This window comes from Larus michahellis, chromosome Z, assembly GCF_964199755.1.
Source record: "Larus michahellis chromosome Z, bLarMic1.1, whole genome shotgun sequence".
Classification (NCBI taxonomy): domain Eukaryota; kingdom Metazoa; phylum Chordata; class Aves; order Charadriiformes; family Laridae; genus Larus; species Larus michahellis.
In genome coordinates, this window is record NC_133930.1 from 13,302,575 (window position 1) to 13,325,946 (window position 23,372).

General features: G+C 43.1%; 1 protein-coding gene across 2 annotated transcripts in view; it reads right to left on the reverse strand.

Annotated features, from left to right (window-relative positions):
- ADAMTS12 (ADAM metallopeptidase with thrombospondin type 1 motif 12) overlaps nucleotides 1–15,208 on the reverse strand; it is a 167,624-nt gene extending 152,416 nt beyond the window's left edge. For both annotated transcript variants that reach the window (XM_074569924.1, XM_074569923.1), the window contains exons 1-2: nucleotides 14,856–15,208; nucleotides 9,687–10,048 (exon numbers count right to left, since the gene is read on the reverse strand). In XM_074569924.1, coding sequence (XP_074426025.1) covers nucleotides 9,687–10,048; nucleotides 14,856–14,985 — 492 coding nt within the window. In that variant the 5' untranslated portion in view covers nucleotides 14,986–15,208. The remainder of the gene's footprint in view (nucleotides 1–9,686; nucleotides 10,049–14,855) is intronic.
- Nucleotides 15,209–23,372: the final 8,164 nt, after the last annotated feature.

The following is a 23,372-nucleotide window of genomic DNA, read 5'->3' on the forward strand; positions in this document are numbered from 1 at the left end:
TATAATGTTCCATCTCCATAAAGATCCACCAAGGAGATTTGTAGTAATACAAATTATTTATATTTCTCTTGCTAACACAGAATTACTTTAAGAATTAACAGAGGAGTTTCTGCAAAAAGAAAAGTAAATTACTTAGCAATTATTTTTTTGCCACTGTGCTCAGTGTTTGACTGCTCATTGTCTCCTCCAAGACAATGGCTCCAGGAAACATCAAAAGAAACTCTCTATTATTATGATTTATTCTTATGATTTTGACCATATTTGGTCCATGACTGTTCTACGTAAGGAAGCAAGTTAACATTGCAGCCAGATAAACAGATATTAAAGTTTGGACTGAGCATTTAGAATCATCTTTGTTTTAAATACATAAATTTTAAAATGGAAAAAGAGTGGAATTTGAACGAAAGGAAATTTCAAGTCAAAAACAGTGTCTGCGTGAGCATTGACTGTGTGCTGCAACAACTAGATCTACTCTTGGGATTTCCATGCATCAACTAGCCTAAGCAGTTTATTGTGGACTTGCTGTTTGCCATGAGAATTGGAATGCACAATGGATGTGTTTAAACACAGGCACTGTTTAGGCAAAAGAACCAGCTTTTTTAGTTACTACTTATTAACTTACTTATTTTTAAATCTTGCCATTTCAGATGAGTCTTTCTCCAGAGCACGCCCTGAAGCCAGAGTGTGTATAAAGCGCATAAACATCCCAGCCTGAATTACTAAATACGTGAATTCTGTTGCAACTTAGAAATGGGTTGGGAAAGTCCATTGTTAAATGTCTGGAAAAAACCAATATATTTGGCCATGGCTTGGTAATACCCAATAAATACAACAGCACAGAAGCCTTCTCAGCACACAGCATGGATCTTAAACCAAGAGCTTTAGCTGCAGTGTAATTGTTCTGCAATGACAGAGCTACATGGCATACAGATTTGCATGTGTGTTTGCCAAATATATATGTCTATATAACTGCACCCTGATGCTGATGCTGCTCAGGGACTGTGGCTGCTTCTCTCTGACAAACAAAGAGAACTGAAGAGGCAGGACCTCATCTCCAGGCTGCTGTTTTCCAGCTGGTGCCAGAAGCCAGGCTCACGCAGCTGCTATAAAAGTGCCACTAGCCCATCTACCCTCCAAGTGCAAGCAGCAGACACAGACTATTTGGGTCCGTTGTTTACATCACCCGTTGCTGTTCACCACCTAACATCCTGCCAATGTTTGTCTCCTCAGAACAGCAGCAAGATAGGCTTTCCTTGGTAATTTTCTTTTTTTTTTTTTTTTTGAACAGCTAGAAAATAAGGCATGCAATTGCCAAGATGTGGCCCTATTAATGTCACGTTATATGCATCACTGACTGGGTATGTAGGAAAGCTTCAGTTCTTTCCTTCTCTTCTGCTCATTATTAATGATTACGTACAAAGCATGTGCTGTGATGGGCAGCAGGTACAGCATGTTCTAAAGATGGCAACCAGTGCAAACAATTCTGGTTTATTTCCAAGCTGGACCCTTCCTTTCAGCATCATGAAAATGGATTAAAGCAAAAAAAAAGAAAAAGTTCTATGAACAGCAGAACTACGAAAAATTCGTCTCCCCACAGATTTGATTCTCACATGTGCTCAAGTTCCTCACTTTAAAGTCATTTTCTCCAATCTTTCCTGAATCCTCCAGCACTCCTCCCCATCAGCTGGGCCAGGGCTAGGACTGCACCCTGCTCAGTAACAACTTACGGTTGTGCTGAGCCACTGCTCAACCTGCTTGTGTTCATCTGTCACTTCACTGATCAAAAGTTCACACCTTTACCTGCAAAACCGTTAAGAACTTAATAGTTTTGATACCTCCGTTTCTCTTTCAGATCGGGCTGAACTTGGCCAACAACTTCCAAAGATACTAAAAGAAGCAAAGAACAGACCATCTTACAAACCTCACATTGTTACGAATCAAAACAGATGTTATGTATATTTTTTACTTATGGGTTCTGAACCTTTTAGACTAAAGTCACAATTCCCCAGTATTCCCTCAGTAAATGAGACATTTTTTATAAAGAAACACACTTGTGAAATCATGAGTGAAAACCTTCAGAAAAAAGAAAAAAAAAATACACACACACACACATAGAATATTCATTAAAAAGACTCATGAAAACTGGATATATGATTGACAGCTCCACACACTAACAATATTCCTAAGTAATTAACAAATAAGTAGGTACAGATTTAAGAGAGAGCAAAATCTTAAAACTATATTAAAAAAGCGTCTGTCTCTCATATTCTCAAAAAATAGCTACCTTAAAGGAGCATTCTAATCCTGGATACTCCATTCGAATCAGTTCATACTGACTATTCCTTATTTTAACATAAGCCATCAATGACTGGAACGTTAACTACATTATAAAAACTCCAGCCAAACCCAGCTTACGCGCTAACAACTTCATACTGGTTAAAGGTGACAAGGCCAAGACCAGGAGCCACAGACACAGCCGAATTCTCATGTATTGAGATCACTGATGAGACTCGTTTGACCTGTCAATTAGAGTATTTTTGCAGACAAAAGACTGGGGGAAGGGAGATGGCAGATGGATAGTTGAGGTTCAAACACAAAGAAAAGGGATGGATGTTAAAGTACTGCGGCAAATACTAGTCCAAGTTTGAATGATTAATCTCTTGGGGGAAAAAAAAACAAAAACAACAACAACAAACACCACCACACACCCTATCTTTGGATCATCTTCCAAAAAAAACCCACCAAAACCAAAAACACACAACATAATCACAACACTACTCAAGCAAGGAGAATAACCACATATTTATTATTATATGGAGAAAACAGGCAAACCAAGCACGATATAGAACAAATGCACAGGGAACACCGTGTTTACTTTCAGTGTAAATTTTTCTACTTACAGCATTTTCCATACTACTGCCTAAGAGAAGAAATGTACAAGAGATACACAACATAGTTCCTTCTTTACATGTGCCAGAACAAACAAAATCACAACATGTAGATTTGGAAAGATCCGTTATATCCAACCATGGAGCAATTCCCGTCCCCAGGGAAGAGGCTGGCAGCTTGCTTTCATGCTTGGCGTTCTCCAAACGCTCTATTCCTATATTTTGTTTCCAGCAGATTATCACAAGCTGGACAAACCAAAAGAGGCTGCTGTGGAGATGTAACTGACATTTAAATAAGAAGGTCCCAGATGGGGACATCTGCCATACTTTGAATCACAAGCAGTACCCACCAAGTACTATAATGCAGGGGAACGGCAAACAAGGAAGTGAGAGACTCTCTTAGAGGAGGCAAGGAAAGTTGAGCGAAGGAGAAGAGAACCCTGGAGAAGAACTTGTGTATTTTTCTCCCAGTATTCTTATTCCCAGAATGGAATTCATAGCACAACAGGAATGCACTACAACCCACCTCTTAAAATAACAGCCACCAAAACACAACTGTGCTCTGGGGCTGGACAATCCCATGTCAGGGATCAGTGCTGAATCCAGCTGCAGGTGGTCACAAACGCAACTGAAGAAAACGTTACATCTCCCCTTTCCTTAAGTGTATTTCTGCACTGCCACATACTTACCCACTTACCATAATCAAAATCCACTTGGATTTGAAGAGAAACAATTTTGTTGGCTGCAGGTATACCACAGGGGAATAGAAAGACATGGTCATTCTTCTGGGCTATAGGAGTGAATTGTATAGAACAGTAGCTTTGAAGAGCTTTGGTAACTACCTTTAACAACAAATTAACAAATTGCTAATAAGCAACCAATCTCACAAATAGGGAGATAAAGAAGCAGATAGAAATCCCTATTACAAGCTTAGCAATGTATTTTTTCTCACGCTACTTTAGAATAAAATATTATAAAACTGTTTTAAAGTAAAGATCCCTTAACCCCTAGCCTAATTTAAGGAAAACACCGCGCCGTCTGACATCCTGATGCAGGCTTTCCATATCCACAGGAGAAGAAAGTCTAAACAGCAGCGTCAGACCACTTTCATAGGGCACACTGCCACTGACATACTGTTACAGTACCTGGCACAGAACTGCTTGGGCTGGGACAGATCATAAAATGGTAACACGTGGGTCAGCATGGAAAAGACATCTCACACTACCTAGAAAAGTTTCTTGGCATGTATAGCAGAAGCAGATATCATGCTGAGTTCTCCAAAACTGAAGCAAGCCTGCAACAGGTAAAATGCCATTGGTGGATTTTATGCTGCATTGTGTGGACTGGATTAAGAACACAGACAACACTGCATAAGTACCAGAGCTCATTCTTAGGCTTCATATAATGGTGATATCCTGCAATAAGGAGAACAGTTACATTCAAGCAGAATTCAGACACCATTCTGCTTTTTGGTGACAAACTTGACACATGTATCAGAGAAGACCCACTTGGAGCATCTCCCACCCGCTGCCATATAATGAGAAATGGTCACACAGCCACCAATTAAATGTTCATAGATGGCTGCCCTGACGGTGGCTGGGCACAGAGGGAAGAACTGAGGTGGGGGAAACCTTTCAAAAATCCTGAGCACAGGCAGCAGACTCGACAGTTTTCTACAGATCTCCAGGGCACAGAGCCACCATGAGGTTTGGTGTGTATGTCTGTCACTGCTAAGAAACAGTGGGAAGGGGGAGGGGGGAATAAATACACAAACAGTGATTTGTGAATTTGCAGTGAGTTGCTGTTGCCTGAGCAGCAGACGGCAACAGCACTTCTACTAAATGCTGATGCCCATCAGGACAGAGACAGCCCTCTGACCAGCTGGAGACAGCCTAAGCACGATCTGCATCTGCCCACAGTGCTAGGCAAAGCCCAGCATGGCCAGGAGCCTACCAGGTACATGTGGACAGATCGTTCTCAATTTCCATACTAATGTTCTTCCATTCTTCTGCCATTTCCGTGCTGATGCTTGTATGGCCTTTGAAGACAAAAGTATTACTAGAGGCAACTGTCAATTGACAGCTCCACACTGTAAACAAGTGTCAAGGAAACAATGCCTTAATGATGCTCTGTCATCTAAAAATACTATAAACAATGTCTGTGTTACTGATGAATAAAAGAGGGCCTTGTTCCTAACAAAGAGGATAGACTATCAGAGAAAAATTCACTCCCCAGCTTTGTAGGGCTCAGTGCATAAACCTAGGGTATTCATTCAAATTCACCGAGCTTTGCTTCCTCCCAGCCCTACTGAGGGGACAAGATGACACTAACCCTGTGAAACAAGGGATCTCGGGACTAACACACAACTGAGAATTAAGACATTAGTGTTTGGAAAAGTTCTTTACAATCTTTCGTGGAAAGGCACTGTGGCATTATTAGAAGTGTGCCCTAAATAGCTTGCCAAGACAAACACAAATATTATTTCCAAATACTAAAGACAAAAACTCCCCTTTACTTCCTCTTGGAAACTTTCCTGTACCTAAGAGATTTCATGTCTGCTCTCTTCCCAAGTGCCACAGTTTGATCCATTTTTGGTGTTCCAGTAGTTAGTTCCAGAGTGTTCCAACTCTGGGGCTTCCTCCTCCAACTGTGACCCAAAATAAACAGTGAGGTCTGCCCCACTCTTGCCATGTTAATGCAGCCTCATGCGTTATTCTACAAGACCCAGAAATGCAAAAGACTTAATCAGACAACTGACTCAGAGAAGAAGTGACACAGCTTACAGCATCACGTTCTCCAACCCGTTAAGAAGATCATGACCTATTTAGCGTGAAAGGGAAACCAGGATATCACAAGGTGTTAAGACAAAAAATTGATTCAGAAATTAAAACTTAGCTCCTCCAGATCTCTGCTAGTTTGTCATCTTTATCCTCTTGTCTGATTCTGCCCAAATCCCCTTATGAACCTAGCCACTTGTTTCCGAATAAACTTCTGAAAATAGAGACTTATTTATGTTTTTAAAAATGAACAATGCTATACTATGACTATTCCCCCATTCTTAGATCTCAAATCTGTCACGCTGTTATTCCCCTTCCAGGCCATTTGGGAACATATTAACACATAGGAAAATGAAATCTGTAAGACATCAGTATACTTTGTTTTCAAAACAACTAAGGAAATGCTGCAATTCCTAGGTACAATGACATTCTAGCTGAAAAATCAACATGCTGTCAACCTGGAGAAGCACTAATGACAAAAAGCTGTTTCCCGCAATTTGAAAGTGCCATTTTTCTTTTTTAATCATTTGTCAATATGGTTTAGTCAAACTGATGCGCCTCTGAAAACCACATCTCAGCACCATCCCCTGGATTTATGCGCAAGAAATTTGATTTTGAAGAGTGTCACGAATAAAAATTAACAGTAAGAGTTATATCTTTGCTACATAAGTGATGCCCATGTAATGCCAATGGAAGCAGGAATATATTTCAAACTAAAAATGCAAGGGAGATGAAAATTCATTTCTAGACTTTCTATACTTTTAGTGCTGTGTGTGAGTGACCTTCATGACAGAACACAGATCTACACACACATCTTTGTTTTGTTCTTATACAGTGCTATTACCATGGAAATTCAGGGAACATATGAACCAAAGACTTCACATGAAAGGAATTAATTCCAGAAAGAGGATTAAAACCAGGATTCCCATCCCACAGCATCTTTACGATTTTATTTTGCTCCATTTCAGGCTAACGTAGTTTTTTTGTGTTGGGTTGTTGGGAGGTTTTTTTGGGGGGGAGGAGGGGCAGGGGGGAAGCGCAGTCTTGCAGAAGTTGAAATATTCTTAAGAAATTCACTTGGACATTTCAACCAATTCCCACTAAGTATGTCAACAAAGAGGATATTCCAGTAAAACATATTTATTTAATCATATCAGTATTTTCCAGCATTATCAATTTTTTGACCAGCTCCTACCATTAAGAAAGCCAAAAATTAGGAATTTAGGGATCACACACTTTCCTGTCACTCATTACCATGGTAAACTGGTGCTTCATTTACCATCTCAATGAAAAAAGAACAGTGTGTTTATCATTTTATAACGTACCTAAGCTGTCAAGCCAAAACAGCATCAGGAAGGGAACTTCGCTAATATTCCTGTTCCCCATATTTGAAGGCTAAGATATCGTTTCTTATCAGCTCTTGGGTTATGATGCTTGAGCCCATCAGCACTCCCCCAGCTCGCAGCACTGGGCTGAGGAGCTACATTTTTTTGGGACCCATTTGCAAAAGCGCACACTTACGAGTGTGGTCCTGACCCAGGCTGTCACAGGTGAGGACCTGTACAGCAGCCACAGCTGCCAAAGTATGTTTTGGGAAGCTGGCACCTTTCAACCAGATACATATATTTCATATAACTCTTTTTATCAAGTAGTTTAGAATTACTGTCCTAAAGTAACATGCTTACAATTTCTCCTCATGGAATGGGGTTTTAGTAACTCAAATAAATTGCCCTAATTCCATGGTGTTTACCTATTCTCAGTTCTACTTCCCTCCCTCATAACAAAAAACAGAAAAATTCTTTTCAGTGGAGAAACACAATACATCCCAGGAAGAAAACAAACAAAAAAAAAAAAAAAGAAAAAAGCAGAAATAGACATGGTGCTGAAGAACAAATAACTGGGGATCTACAGGATGGAAATAGTTTACCACTAGCTCAAGAAACAGCAGACCAACACAAGCAGTTTAAAGAATGTCAGGTTTTTATCCTGAAAACCAGATTGCTTTTCTCAGTCTGTCAAAACTGTTCATTAATAAATGTTTTCATATGACACTGGATCTTTTGGGAAACTTTCAGGGGGAAGGCAAGCTAAACCACTTTTCCCCAGCTTGCAGCACTCAGGAATTAAGACATTCAGACCAAACTCTTACTGCAACCTCTTCAGATCCCAAGAGTCATCACATCAAAAACACCATGTTTTTCGCCAGAGGTCACTTTCAACCTGATGTAATTTATGATTCTATATTTTCAAAGTTTCAGTTTAGGGTAGGGTGGGCAAACAAAACCACAACAGTATTTTTCTGATACAAGTGTTTGTCAAAAAGAAAGAATCCCCAAGCCTGTATTCTAACAAACATTGTTTCACAACCCGCCAAATTAAAGTAAACCTCAAAAAGTTTGTAATCGAAATGTAAGGACCACATTGAAGGATATTGCCAAGCTGAATTTAAAATGTAACTTGAATATTTTTTTTTTAATCCTTGTTGCTGACTAAATTCTTCAGAAGGCATAAATGAAGACGTAGCACCTCATTTTCAAGTTCTTCTCCTAATGAAAACTAAGGAAGACATTCAGGTAAAGCACAAGACAAACCAACCAAAGGAACTACTTGTATCATACCTCCTTTTCCTTACTGACCCTGTATGACCATACCATGTTTCAGGGAAGTTTTGATAAGTTGGTCCCCACTGAAAGAATTACTTAGAAAATCCCTGATCTTCATGCCTCTGGGACTGAAGCTTCTGACCTCAAGCAATGATCTGTTTCTCCAGGCAACGTGCCAAAAATGTTATCGGCACTTGCGTTAAGATTCCAAAGTTTCCCATTTCATCTACATCAGAGCTGTCTTCATGTTAGTTTTCATACATTGCCATGATATTTCTGTAACCCACTGATTTTCCAAATCTTCTGAAAGCCCCATGTTTCTCAATACCAAGGAACTTACTTTGATATTGACAGGCTGGCAGGGAAAGGATGTACTTTACAGACACCTTAGTGCTGAGTTCAAGCTCAAGAGTGAAACGTCAGTCCCCTGCCTGTTGCAGGCTGAGATGTGTTGGCCAAAATGCATCAGTGCACTGCGCTATGCACTTTCAAATACTACAATTTGCCACTCAAGGATCAAGGCACTAGAGCACATGCATGCCGCACACACTTCACCACCTCTGCCCGCACACTCCACAAACCCTTTGCGTTTTGCCTCTCACAGATTACACGTGCCATTTTACACAGCTCCCTACAGCATCCCCTTCACATGCAGGCAGTTTGTCTCTTCTTCCCCTCCCTGACAAGATATGTACAGCCTTATTGTCTAGAACTAGAAACCTAAGCTATGGTGGTGCTAAAAAATAAAGCACAGCAAAAACAAGGTTTCTACCTCTTTGTCTCAATCTGAACCACAGGCTACTGAGAAGTGTAAGACTTCAAGCTTGAGCCTTAGAAGTGGTCTCTTGAATGAGGGATGCCTAGAAGTGGTTCAGGTTTGAATTTAAGGTTGCATCTGTCCTACCATTTATTTCTGAAGCTGCATTACGGTTCTGAAGCAAATCTCCCAGTTTTCCCAACATACCTTCTGTGGGTTTGATTTGCAGAGAAGTTTTGGTGCGCCTGATCTACTTTCATTTTAGAGAAAAATAAAACAGAAGCCCACATCCAGGTGCATACCAAAGGCACCCCAACTCTTAGTGGGATCAAAGTAGCAACTGGATATTTGGATGGCTTCAAACCATATGAATGACAGAGATGTTCAGTCCAGACCACCAGAAAAAAAAGTCTAGCTAAAAGTAAACCCCAAGGACCCTCAAGTGCTGACCTTCTGATTCTCTCTTCCTTCAATGAGGAGACTCTCTCTTACTTCAAATGAGATCCACAGTATTAAAATATTCTTTAAGAGTGTTTTCACAGGAAGGTATCAGATTGGCTCATCCAGTTTCTTACCAGACTTATTCATACACCAATGCTCTAGCTCAGTCCTAATGACACCAAAATAAGCCCAGAACCCCAGTAAAGGTCACATCACTTACCAGGCCATTGCATGTGCTGATTGCTGCTGTCCCACTCCCGGAACCTGGCTGCCACACTGTGCCAATGAAGTGGCATGGAACTCCTGAGTGAGTTGCAATCTTCGCACTAGTGTGGTTGCCACGTCTCCTTTCTACTATGTAGTTATGGGAAAGAAATCCCACGTGGACAGTCAAGTTAAAAAACAGATCCTTCTCCTCGTGGTTAATTTTGTAATACACTGCATTTTCTTTTTTGCTGAGATTTCTCTTCTTCCTCGTGTTTGAGACGTGATGGTGTAAATTAAAAGAAAGAAAATGCCCGCTTGCATCTACTCTTGCTGGATCAACCACGTGGTATTCTGGCAACGTCTTGATAAATTGCTCTGAGAGGAAGGGGGAAAAAAAAGAAGCAAAACCAGGGTGAGTGCTAGCCTGTTCAGATCTCTCTTGATTTAAAGGGAAACTCAAAAGTGACAGCAATTCACCACACCATACTACTGACACAAAGGCAGGCAGTGTACAGAACACCATGCAAGACAATGCTCATTTGGGCTTTCTACTCTCCCATTATAGCTAAACATTCTCCTTTTCAAATATTTTGTCACTATTCATATAAAGGATTGACTGTAACACATATCCCTTCCCAATCCCACAAAAGCTGGAAACCCTCTCTTGTCCTAGGTCCCCAGCACACGATGCTCTGACCAAGATCATTCTCATACATCCAGAAAGCTGACCACCTGAAGCAGGAGACAGAGCCTCACGAATACAGATGGGTGAAGAGAACACTACTAATTGACTTGACAGGCTGTAGCAATAGCATCTCAGTAGCATCAGCTTTAGCAGATGTTGCAGCAGAGGAGGGAATTTTAAAGAAGGGAATGAAGTAACCATGCCCTTTTGTAAGGGGTTCCGAACAGGGTAAGCTTGGACACATTATCACTTATGCTTATCTAGCAGGGAAGAAAGCGTTACTGGCATTCTTGTTTCCTGCTATCCTGCAGAAAAAACACCACCTGTTCCCAACTTTATTTTTTTCAAATTAGTGTAAAACTCAAAAGCCTCAAGCAAATAACCTAAATCCACGTAAAACACAGTCCCTAAGAACTCATACCTTAAGGACCAGATCTTCTGCTTGCATACTTGACTTCAGCCCAAGAAATCGCAGTCTGAACATATTTCATCGAAAAGAAATTGTGAGGATACATACATGTCATTACAGTTCCTCTTTCCCCAGGGCTGTGCTTCATTCCCAAAGTCCCAGCCACTTATACACAAAGTGATTACACCTCATTCATTAATTAAGCTGGTTAACAAAGCAGTAAGCCTGCTCCAGGTACTTCCTGAGCAATTTACTCTTCCCTAGGACTGGTAAGACAACCCTTCTAGAGACACTTCTCTCTCCAATGCTTGCACCTTCAAAGCCACACAGCATAAATCGTGCCCAGACAGATAGCTGTCTGGATCCGTCCCCTTCGTGAAGGAACACATCTCCTTTGTCCTCATTAGCTGCAGTATGAGACGTGGCTGTTTGCATTTCCTCAGGACATGGACCCCTGAGACACATGCAATGGAACACTCCCAATTCAAAAAAATCCAAAACACACAAAACCCCCACTTCCCAGTACATATACAAAACTGCATGGGAAATGTGGCCTTGTCTCTGTAGCACCTTTATTTCAGAAGCAAGCCTATTCTCATACACAACAGATTTCTTTGTACACAAGCCTTCCCACCAGCCTAAAACGACTTTGTGCCTTTCCAGGACAAGCCACAGCAGTGGGCTTTAAGATCTCCACAGTGGCAGGTCTTGACAACACCAAGACTAACACAAGTTCTGAGACACCTCTTGCCCTTGTCCACATAAACACAGCAGGGACTGAAACACTGAAAACTCAGTCCACACCTTTGTGCCTGCAGTTTACACAGCCTGTAGGTACCATAAAGGGTGTCAGCTGTCTGACAATTCAGCAGCTGAAGTTAAACCGAGGTCCCCCCTTCCTCACACTCCAGAGCGAATTAAAAAAAAAGTGGCAGGGAGAAGGGAGGGGAAACACCTAAAAATATGGATTACCTGCAGAAGTTAAACTACAAGACTTCTAGGAAGTCCCACATCCCACATTGTGCTAGCAAAGACAGGCTAACAGAGAATGCTGCAAGACCAGACCCCCATTTCCATGGTTTTCAGCACAACTCATGAAATAATCAAATTAAATGCCTGAAGGAAAATTTACTCACTTGCTGTCACTGTGCAATTTGCCTCTGCTTGACGTCTTGAACTTAATTTGTTGTGGCTTAACAGTTAAGCTCCGTGCAAGACCCAAGACTTGCCATTTTGGACTTCACGTTATTCAAGGAAGTTTTTTATTTCATCACTACAGTAATTAGTGAGCAGAGGTTGAGGCAAATTAGACATCATCATCACTAAAAGCGAAAATAACGGCTAAGCATCTGGTAGCAACAGGATTATCAAAGCAGAGAAGTATAACTTTTTCCACCCACTCCCTAAATACTCATTTCTGAATGCTAGTCACTGGAGACAGGAACTACCCTGCAATAATAATGTACTGTAATGTAACTGCAGAAATTAATTATTAAAAACTTTTCAAAAGACCAGAGGGAATAAGATTACAACACAACAAAGTCAAACAAGATTAGGCTAAAAATATTTCTGCAAGTAATCGTTATCAGTTTTTTCTAGACTGTTGGGTAGAGGTTAGCAAAGACAATCCTACCAATACCAGAACAATTTACTGAGCTCCACATTAAGCCTAACATACCACTTGACCCTTCTAGATGAAGAAGGGTCTAAAACAAAGACAGGAGGTACAATTTTGGTGATATCTTTCTGCCCTTCTAGGATAACACTCAACTAGAAGGCAGAGGAAACAACTAGAATAACTTAACATGTGCAACCAAGGCTGCACAAGAATGAGGGTTCTATTCTTCAACACTGACTGCTTCAATTTTCCTGAAGTAATAATTAATTCATGTTAAAACACAACAGGTTCCCATAAAACTTAGTGCCAGCAAACATTAAATGGAGGCAATCTATCCCAGTGCCACTGAGAAGCCTTGTTGCTGGCATGTCACAGCGTCCTCTGTGGCCACCTTAGCATACTCTCCAGTCCAGGGAAGCCCTGCTTGTCAAGTGGCACTGCTCAGCATTTATAGGCCAGGAAAGGGAAGACTTCCTTGGGCAGCTTGTGTAGCTCCAGAGAATGCTCTATCTTTCCACAACTGCAGCTTGAGCACACCAGCCTCCATCGGTACCACGAGCAAGACCAAAACATCACACTGAGCAGGACACAGTCAAGTCAGTTCTTTGCCTTGCAACCACAGTGTTTGCAGAGGCCCTTCTGGCAACATGGGAGAAGCCACTTTCAGGCCCTTCATGCTTGTTTAACCAGTTTAAGTTACTGGAGAAACCTTCCCTGCAGACCCTCCAAATTGTGCATCACCCAAAACATCTGATAATATTCAAAACCACTGCTGTCTGTTCTGCTCCTCTGTGGACTCAAACTAGCCACACATGGCAGAGAACTGCCTATATTAAGAATGGCTGTACACAAAGTGAACAAATTAGGATAAAATCATATACAATCTGTCACACACGACAGGAAATACATAATTTCTTTTAGACAGATAACCCGTTTTCTGACAAAATTCCCTTAAGATGTGACACTTCATCATTTGCCATTGTTTCATCTCCATCTTTGTAGTTCATCTACATCTGCCCTTCAGACCCTCTGGCTTCTTTTCAAAGGACTCCTTGGGATAGAAAATAGCATTGCTCATCTCTGGAGGAAGCATCTTCCCGAGCCAAAGAAAGGCTCTATACCCAGAAAACACACCAAGCTGCGAAGCCCCACGGCAGAGAGCAGGCCTTCAACATTCAGCAAGGGCATCCTTAACTGTTTGATCTACCACACTCATTGTGGATGCAGAGAGAGCACAACACTTAGCATCATTTCAGCTATGTGAGACACAAATTTTAGTCCTTTGCACTTAGCACTGCATTCAATCTTATTTGCAAAAAATCAGCCAAATTTTGAACCGTCCCTTTAAACAAAGCTATTTGCAAACTCTCAGGAAAGCCTAGTTTTTCATGCCTAGAAAGTAAAATTAATTCTACACTCATTTTCAGATGCCTGACAATTAAACACCTACTACATGCTTACACAGCCGTCCCTGTTGTGTCCCATGTAGTCACTGAAACGCAATGACTGTGTGCATTCACTTTAAATGAATCCAGCAGGAACTAACTTCAGGGTAATTGTCCACTTTTTAGACAACTTAATGAACCACTTTTCCTTTCCACGATCTCTGAGGGCACAGAAGATCTTCTCCTCTGTGTTCGAGCTCTCCCACTGACAGCACTACAGCTGTTGATTGCATCAGGAACGTTTTCAGGAAGGAAAATTTCCTCCTACGCTTTCGGGTCTTCTACCACCAGGCAGAGTCTTCCAGCTAATTATAATTTTTGTTTCGTGAGAGCTGCTTCTCTTACTCTCCTTACAGCAGGCAACTGGATAAAATTACGGAGTTACGCTCCACCAGGGTGGCGTACAGCCAGCTGGGGCAACAAAGTTAATCCACCTGGGGGAGCAGCCTCAAGAGACTCATCCTGCAGAGGAAGACTCGCTCTTAATTTACTGCCCTTAACGAATATGGACAATTCACCGTGGGGTTTATATCCTGGTAACGCCAATCTTTACGAATGTAGTCTGTGCTGATGCAGTACAGAAGCAATCATTTGTTTAACAGAAAAAGTAACCAGGACAGTACACTTCTTCAGCTCAGTGGTAGCAAACGATGCCGTAACTTTGGGAGATGCCTCTTAAGGAGGAAGATGAGCAAAAAGCGGGGTTTAGCAATACCTTCCTCTACTCAGTGCAACTCGGGAAGCAGCAGGGAGGACACAGCCAGATCCCTGCGGCCCCACGGACAAACTTTAAAGCCCGGCGGGAGCGGCCAGTCCCGGGGGGCTGCGCCGCCGGCTCCAAACCCCGCCGGAGCCCGGGCAGTAACGCCAACACGCAACGCGGGGCCGGAACCCCACGGGTCGCCGCCTCTCCGGCCTGGGCACCGCCGGGGAGCCGCGACTCGACCGGCCGGCAGCACACCCGCGGCGGGGAGACCCCGCTGCCCGTCACGCCGTGCCCGGGGAGCTCCCCGCACCCCACTCACCTTGCCTCTCGTCGGGGAAGAGGAGCGAGCCGCCGGCCGGCGGGGCCCTGCCCAGGCAAAGCGCTTGGGCGTGAAGGACGAGGAGCCAGAAGGAGAGGTGTGCCGCCCGGCTCCGCGGGACACATGGCATGGTGCGGGGCGGCGAGCTGGCAGCGGGGGGCCGCGACCCCCGACGCCTAGCCGGGCCGCGGCATGGCCGGGCGACTGGGCAGCGGCCGAGCGGCCTCCCGGCGCCGCTCCGTGGAAGGGCTGCGCGAGGCCGTCCCGGTGTCTGGTTTCTGCCGGCGGAGGAGGGAGGGCTGTGGGGAGGGAGCCGCTCCCGGGAGCCCCCCGCCGCGGAGCCGCCGGGGTTAACGCGGCGGAGCAAACCGGGCCGGGGCCAGCGGCGAGGGGAGGGGAGGAGAGGCCGCCAGGGGCGGCTGCCGCCCCCCCACTCCGCCCTCCTCGGCGGCAAACGTGGGGCGGGAGCCCCGGCAGCCTTCGGGGAGGGCCGTCCCGCACAAGGCACTCTCCCGTGCCCGGCCCCGCGCCGAGCAGCTGAGGGAAGGAGCTCGCAACGGCTTCGCAGCCCCGCACCCGCCCAGGCAGAGGCGCGGTGTGGGGGTGCCTGTGACCCTACCTCGGCTTGTGGCGAAACTGCTCGAAGCACGCGGGTGTTCAGCGCGTTTTCCGCCATTTCCCGCCGCAGCGGCGAGGGACGGCGGGGTCCGCGCCCCGCCTGAGGCGCTCGGAGGGCGGGCGGGAGCCCATGGCTCCTGAGGGCCCGGCCGCGGCCTTTGGGCCCCGCGCGCCCGTTGCCCGGCTCCGCTGTGACCATTCCTGTCTTTTACCGGGGTGCTGACATGTTGGGGCTACATCTGAGTGTCCTCCCTTCATAGGGAAAGTCTCCAGTCGCCTTGGCGCCTCAGTTTTTAGGTGTGTGCCATGTGCTGCCTGCCAAGGATCCCCTCAGGTGGTCTCTGCCCAGGCTCCCGCCTGGCCACCGCAGCATGGCCGGTCCTTGAGACCTGTGCTGTGCTCCTTGACCACTTAGATAGCCCTCCGCTTAAAACTGACTGTAACATGTGTTTTTTGGATAGTTTCAGGGCGATCTGTCCTTAATTACACCCGTTCCTCCACTCAAACTTTCCCAAAGGCGAATGGCTGTCACAATTCCGCTGCCTTAAACTGTGAGAACTGTGAACCTCGAACACCAGAGAACAAAAACACAACAAAGAGTTAAAACTCCAAGGATTTCTAAATCAGATACAAATGTGGCTTCTCCCAGGCTTGAGACATAACTCTGGAAATGGAACATATTTATAAAAGAGTGATATTTGATTTATGAGTCATAATGTGCTCTCTTCTAGCTAATGGAATGACACAGACTATGCAACAGATGAATTTATGTAATATTTGATATCCAGCAACACTTGCCAAGAGGAGGTTTGTTCATTGCAAGGTATTGATTTTAATATAGCCATCTGGATGTTCTGCATATGGGTAACATTATCTCATCTGTTACGGCAACAAGTTCCCTGGTATGCTTGCCATGAGGACTCGTTAAATAGTCTAGTTGCACAGTGGCCACAGGACTGTTTTGTGACATTGAATTTTGTAGCCTGCTTAGGTGTTTATCAGTGCTTCCCTGAAATTAGTTTAAAGCTGTTAACACTTGACAATTATTGCATAGAACAAGCTACACAGTTTGACGTGAATATTTTGAAATAATTAAATTGGAGAATAAGGAAGTACCTCCAGTAAATGGGATAAAAAAAGAAAAGGACTGTAAAATGAGCAAAACAGGCTAGGACTCTTGGAAAGAAGGGGTGAAAGTTCAAGGGATGGGCATATGTTTACAAAGTACTAGTTTAACACGCTTCTTGAAGGCAATTGGAAAAACAGCCCTTCTGTGAGAGGCATTTAACTGTTTGCTTCAGTCATCTTTTGGGGTAGGTGTTCATTGTGTCTGATGTGAGGCAACTGGTATTTTGTGCAAGAATTCCATCTTGGTTTCTTCCTCAGCAGGAAAAGTTAATTCTCATTGTCTGTAGTTCTCTCCAAGCATGAGATGTTTTTCCTTCTGCCCGTTCCTGAGACTACAGAGTTTCTCATTCTGAACTAACTCCTTCAACCTGTTATTCCTGCCTGTTTTCTTCTATGTTATCCCTTCTCCAGACAGCATCACATAAGAGAAAGAAAAAAGTCAGGAAATGATGAAGAAATAAAAGCTTTAGGAATTCGAGGGTTTGTGGGAATGTGGGTGTTTTGTTTTGTTTTGATTTTTTTTTCCAAATGACCAAAAATTGTAGATGCAAAACTTGTACAGAATGGAGAAAGAGAACTGTGGGAATCTGATCCAAAACATCTATAATTCCCTGGGCTTTGTGCCAGCATGCACATACACAGAAGAAATGATTCACTGGGTGTAGTGTCAGAAAATACCCTGGGGGACAGTAAGATTCCTGCCTAAGGGATGCTGTGGCTGTAGCTGACTCAGTCACATACGCTTAAAATGTGAAGCAAAGGCACACGTAGAAAGCACTTTCCTGCTGTGAGGACATACTGAGGCCAGCTATTTAAGTGAATAGAATTTATGGCACTCAGTCTTCCCAGTACAGACCTGATTTAGGAGAGCATTTGTGGTCTACTAAAATAAGATGCCTATATATTAAGCTATTTGGTCACTCATAAAGAATTGTAAAAATGTAACGATAAGGAGCTAATTAGTGGTTTCCTGTTCCGAAAGAGACATAACCTGAGGTTTTGGAGACTTTCATGAATTAAGGGTTTGGGTTTTTTTTATAACACAACCTCAATTATAAAAAGAAAATGAATACAATACCACGTCAGTTGTGTTCTTGTGACTGCAAAGGTATTGCAGTTCAGTAAACGCACGTCAACACAGAAAAGCCTGTACAGTTACGGAAAGGAAGTCAGAAAAAGGCAAGGTATGTGATCAAGAGACACAGTTAAGCCTGGACTGACAATCCAGGCACAATCGATATCTGGATTCTTTTAAATTTAAATAGACTTCCAGGACAGCAGCAAAAGAAATGTGTGTATAGGAATTTATAGGCATGTGTAAATGTCTACAGAGAGATAGAAAAGCAGAGATTATAAGCAGTGAGGAACTGCAACATAAATTACATGATTTGTTGTTGAGGAGTTGCTACAAAATGAAGCCCGGCTGAAGACAGGAAATTTTCCTGTACTAGAAATGAGATTCTCCTGCCCGAAGTTTAAAGATCTAAAAGGCATTTAATATATGCTTGGTTGTCTGGTCCTCCAGTCAGTAGGGAGAGAAGATACCTCCGGAGGATAACACATCCCTTTCTGTCACATACAAGGTGAAACGCTGTCCAGACCTCACTATTAACTACACAGGCAGCTTAACAATTTGCCTGGACTAGAAATGTTAAGAGGAATCACACATAGTGTGGTGGGCTGTGTTAAAGGTCCTGAGTATTATCAGAGAGATGAACTGAAAGAGAATGACTCTGAATCCCAAAGACTCTATGGCGTTTGCTGGTTAATTCTTGATTATCCGTTCATTTTATTTTCTGAGACAGATTCAGATGGAATTTGGGAGTACTTTTTTTTTTATGTTACTCCCTCTTTCTCATTTAGAGATGCAGCCTCTTAACACAGCTAACTATTAGTAATTGAATCGGAGACACTGTTGGATTTCTCAACTTTCATTTCAATTAGTCTTTAAAGATTGTTGGAATTTCATAAGTTACTCATGCAAAAAAATATTTGCTGACATTCCGCTTATGGTATGTCTGCGGGCAGATTCAAGAAACAGAATTAAGCAGTCTCTAGTCAGTGATTTGGGATGCTCACATTCAGATTCCTGATAAGTGTTCAAACATGGATTGTTATTTGTAATTGGTGAACTAATTCACAAAATTATAATTTTGTGCTTGGACTATGTGAATTTAAAAGCTTATTTGGTCTTACTATCCATATTAAAAGTTTTAAAGCATGTTTCTGGAGCAATAGGTCACTGAAATTAACTTTTTATGAAAATTAGTGCCAGGAAAATATGTTCTCAGTGATTTACCTAGAAAACAAATGAGAGAATGTGAACGTGATTAAAGTAATTTTTTTTAAATTAAATTTTATATCTGTATTCAAATAATACTTTCTGGAGAATATGTCTGTGGTCCATGAAGCATACCAATGATGGTATGATCATTATGGTATCTGAGTGTGTTGGCTGTGTTATCTCACTGGGATTTTTGTAATGAAGACCTGTATACATTTCCTTCTCTACTTTTAAGAAAAGAATTGCCATGAAAATCTTCCCATGGTGGATACACACCAAGTCACACCAAACCTTCGCTGTCAGGATGGAGAAAGTACAGTTGTAAAATCCAGTTCAAAATGTAACTGTTAACAGTTATTGTCTGAGTTTAGTCAAAAGCATGACATTTTAGCCCTGAGCTCATAAAAAGCCAAAGGGAGACCGTATGGGTTCTAGAAATTAGAACTGAGAAAAAAAAAGAAATATGAAATGTCCCTTTTTTCCTATTTCCCTTTCCTTCTCCTGCTCCAAAATTTTGATTTAATAAAAAGAAAATGCCATAAAAAGAATTATTCATAAAACAGAACTCTACGGCAAGAATGCAACATTAAAGAATAATATAAAGCCCATTTACATAACATATATTAATAACTCTTTTTAATGAAATCTGTTCAAGAGCTTTACTATTACTACTCAATGCTTCAGTATGTGAAATAGAAAAAGATAACAAAATCTTTGGCTGCTACAAAAATGCCCCAAGAAATAGTCCTATGTTTCTGTATTTAAAATAACAATACATTCAATATTACAAAAATCTGCTTTAAGCTACGAAAATTACTTTCATATTGAAAACAGAACCCCATCTCCCTTGCCAAAACATTTCAGAACAGCGTACAGCTGGTTCAGTCACTATTGTAATCATAATCAATCTTTCGTTTGTGTATGAGGTTTGTGAAGGAAATGAAAAATGATAGGAATCCTTAGGTGTAAATTGTAGAAAAATTATCATTTTCGGCAAATGTTTATTTGGTGTATTTATCTGAAACATTTTTAAAGGCTATTTGAGAAATACTTGCAGGGACACTTTTATCCCTGATCCAATATCACCAAAGTCAATGGGCAGTTTCTGTTGGGGGTGTGAACTGGCGGAAGCTTTTTAAGTTTACTGTACAGATTGGTTCTGGCCAAAGGCAAACTGGCAATCTTAGCCCCATGGATATTTTAGCATAGTACTATAGAAACCCAAAAAAGCCTTTTACAAAACTCTACAGGACCTGTTTGAGATTTCCAAAAGTAAACAGATCAGCCATTTTTTCCCCATTATCACCAGAATACATCCCAAAAGCCTATGCCCATCAAGTTTATTACAGTTTTCAAAAAGATTGAGTCACTACCACTAATTACACTGCCAGTTTGCTAAAGAGAAGACTCCAGAAAGTTACATATTAGCAACAAGCCTTTGTCAGCATTGGTGGAATAAACAGGGAACAAATAGAAGACAATATTTTCCAGAATAATAACCCTTAGGTAATATATCTGATGAATTTTGCAATACTTTTTCAAAATAGCGGATGACTTTTTAAACATTTTTCCAGCTATGGAAATGTTCTGATGGTGTGATGAATAAATTATTCAGCGAATATTCCTTTTATTATTCATCTAGGTGTAGCAAGTTCCCTTACCTGCCTCTAAAACTTCTTATCCGAGATGAAGAACGATGAAAGAAAAAGGCAAACCACCAAGACAGAAAAGGAGTTTGTCTGGTGGTCAGAATATGAGCAAAAAACGTGGAAAAGCATTTCACACTTGCAACCCTGAGTTCAAAATCCACTAACAGCGTTACTGTGAGGTGCCTTAGTTCACACTCAGTTGCTTTCTCTGTGTGGCTAACCAAAAAAGCAATATATCTTCAGACATGATTTTCCTCCCCCTCTCCTTTCTGAATCAGTATTACTGCTCAGCCTCCACAGTTTATCAACAAGATGTGCCAAGCAGGGAAATATTAAAATAGTAGAAGAAATCATTTCGTGCAAGACACAGTTTCTGCAATTTTTCCAGTGAAATACTTCAAATTAGATGTGCAAGTAGCAATGTGATCAGAATGGGGCAGAATTTAATCTGGAAAATATCCATTTCTGCACTGTCCATCCTGCTAATGATTTACCAAGCGAACATGTCATAGTCTCTGCATGGCTCGATTACAGATGATTGTGGAAAGACTAAGTAGAGGGAGAAAATTGAACAAGAACTTGTTTATTTCAAATATTTTACTAACCTTCATTTTGGGTAAGTGCTGACACTACGTCTAAGGCAGCCAGCACTGCTGAGGGCTGGGGGGCACTTCACCTCCTGTACTGCTTGCAGAACCTCTGCAGTGGTGCGGCTCTGATTAAAGCTCGGCATTTTCACTTTGCTTGTTTAGATGGTTGTTGCACTACTGGTGTTTAAGGATCCTTGGCTTTCTCTCCTGCCTGTACCGTTTTACAGTCGCCTGTGCAACACTGATGGGGCTGATAGGGTTGGTAGTTTTCACGGGCAGGGATGGTTTACTTTGGGTGAGAGAATTTGAGAAACTGTTGCCATTCAGCAGGCTAACGGATGCAACTTAATGCCCTACTATTGAAAATGCCACCTGAATGCAACCCTAGTCAGTGATAACAAGGTCAAATGCAAGGTCCTGTATGTGGGTCGGGGCACTCCCAGGCATAAATACGGGCTGGGCAGTGAATGGCTTGAGAGCATCCCTGAGGAGAAGGACTTGGGGGTGTTGGTGGATGAGAAGCTCAACATGACCCAGCAACGTGCACTCACAGACCAGAACACCAACCGCATCCTGGGCTGCATCAAAAGACGTGTGGCCAGCAGGTCGAGGGGGGTGATCTGCCCCTCTACTCTGCTCTGGGGAGACCCCACCTGAAGTACTGTGTCCATCTATGGGGCCCCCAACATATGGGTGGAGGGCCAATAAGATGATCAAAGGGCTGGAGCACCTCTGCTATGAGGACAGGCTGAGAGAGCTGGGGTTGTTCAGCCTGGAGAAGAGAAGGCTCCGGAGAGACCTTATAGCAGCCTTCCAGTACCTGAAGGGGGCCTACAGGAAAGATGGAGAGGGACTTTTTACAGGGGTGTGTAGTGATAGGATGGCTTCACACAGAAAGAGTATGGATTTAGGTTAGATATTAGGAAGAAATTTTCACTGTGTGGGTGGTGAGGCACTGGCACAGGTTGCCCAGAGAAGCTGTGGATGCCCCATCCCTGGAAGTGTTCAAGGCCAGGCTGGATGAGGCTTTGAGCAACCTGGTCTGGTGGGAGGTGTCCCTGCCCATGGCCGGGGGGTTGGAACTAGATGATCTTTAATATCCCTTCCAACCTAAACCATTCTATGATTCTATGCATCTATGATTAAGAGGTATGGAAGCTTAGAAAAAATCCATAATTTGGAGGAAGTGGGGAAGAAATGTCAGGAGTCCATTTTTCAAGGCCTGCTACAGTCAGCTCTTCGAAGGCCCATTATTTGAATTTTCTTTTTCATTTCATTTTAGTAACAATGTATTTAATCTAGCCAGTAATCTGGAAGCTAAGCCTTCCCAGAGCATTGCATTGCTTATTCTAGTAAATTGTACACTCATTATGTACAATATAATGTATAAAACTTCCTAATTACTCTTGTTGCCCTTTAGCACTCCCCTGGTCTGGCTGATACTTTTACAGGGTCGCTGTAGATGTAAGCCAGAGTGATGAGTGGACTCCTGGCAACTAATGGCACTCACGGCGATGTCTTTGCAGGAATTGCAATAAGATAAATCAGTTTAAAGACTGTGGAGAAATAATTTACTTGTCAAATCTTTCCTTAATCTCCCCCAGACGGCTGATTCAAAGTGCTTTATTTAGTTATATTTAGAATCTATTTCGTTCTCAAAACGGGCGCCTATTTTGATCTGTTTAAAAGCCGAACGGGAGAAGGAAAGCCTCGGTTCCTATTCCCATCGGCTCTTTTCTCTTTCTGCCGCAAACCTACCTGGTGACAGAGCCAGCGCCGGGCACGGCTCAAGACTGGGACGGGAACGGCTGCCGCCGCCGCTCCCCGGCGCGCCGGGGCCCCCTGCGGGCGAGCGGGCGGGCGGCTGCCGGGAGCCCGTGGCCACCCCTTTGCCTGCCGGGCAAGCGGCTGATGCCTGCTTTTGCCTTCGCCCAAGCACCGCGTGCTGCCGGCAGCCGGACTTTACAGCTTCATTGTCCAGGCCGTTCGTTTTAAAATTAGGGATAAAATTCCCTGCCGTCTGACGGTGTCCCGAAAGCGGGAAAGGTGTTTGTCGGTCCCTGTCCGGAGCGTGGTCGTTTTGGGGACGGAGCAGCACGTCCAGGCACCGTGCCGGGGTTTCTCCGGCGGGAAAGCACAGGCTGTTTCGGGCTCGCCCTGCAGCTGAGGAGCCCCCGGCGCTTCCCAAGCGCGGGAAGGAAGGCGGGGGATTTTCTCTGAGAGCCCACGCGCCGGGCGGACTTTTCGG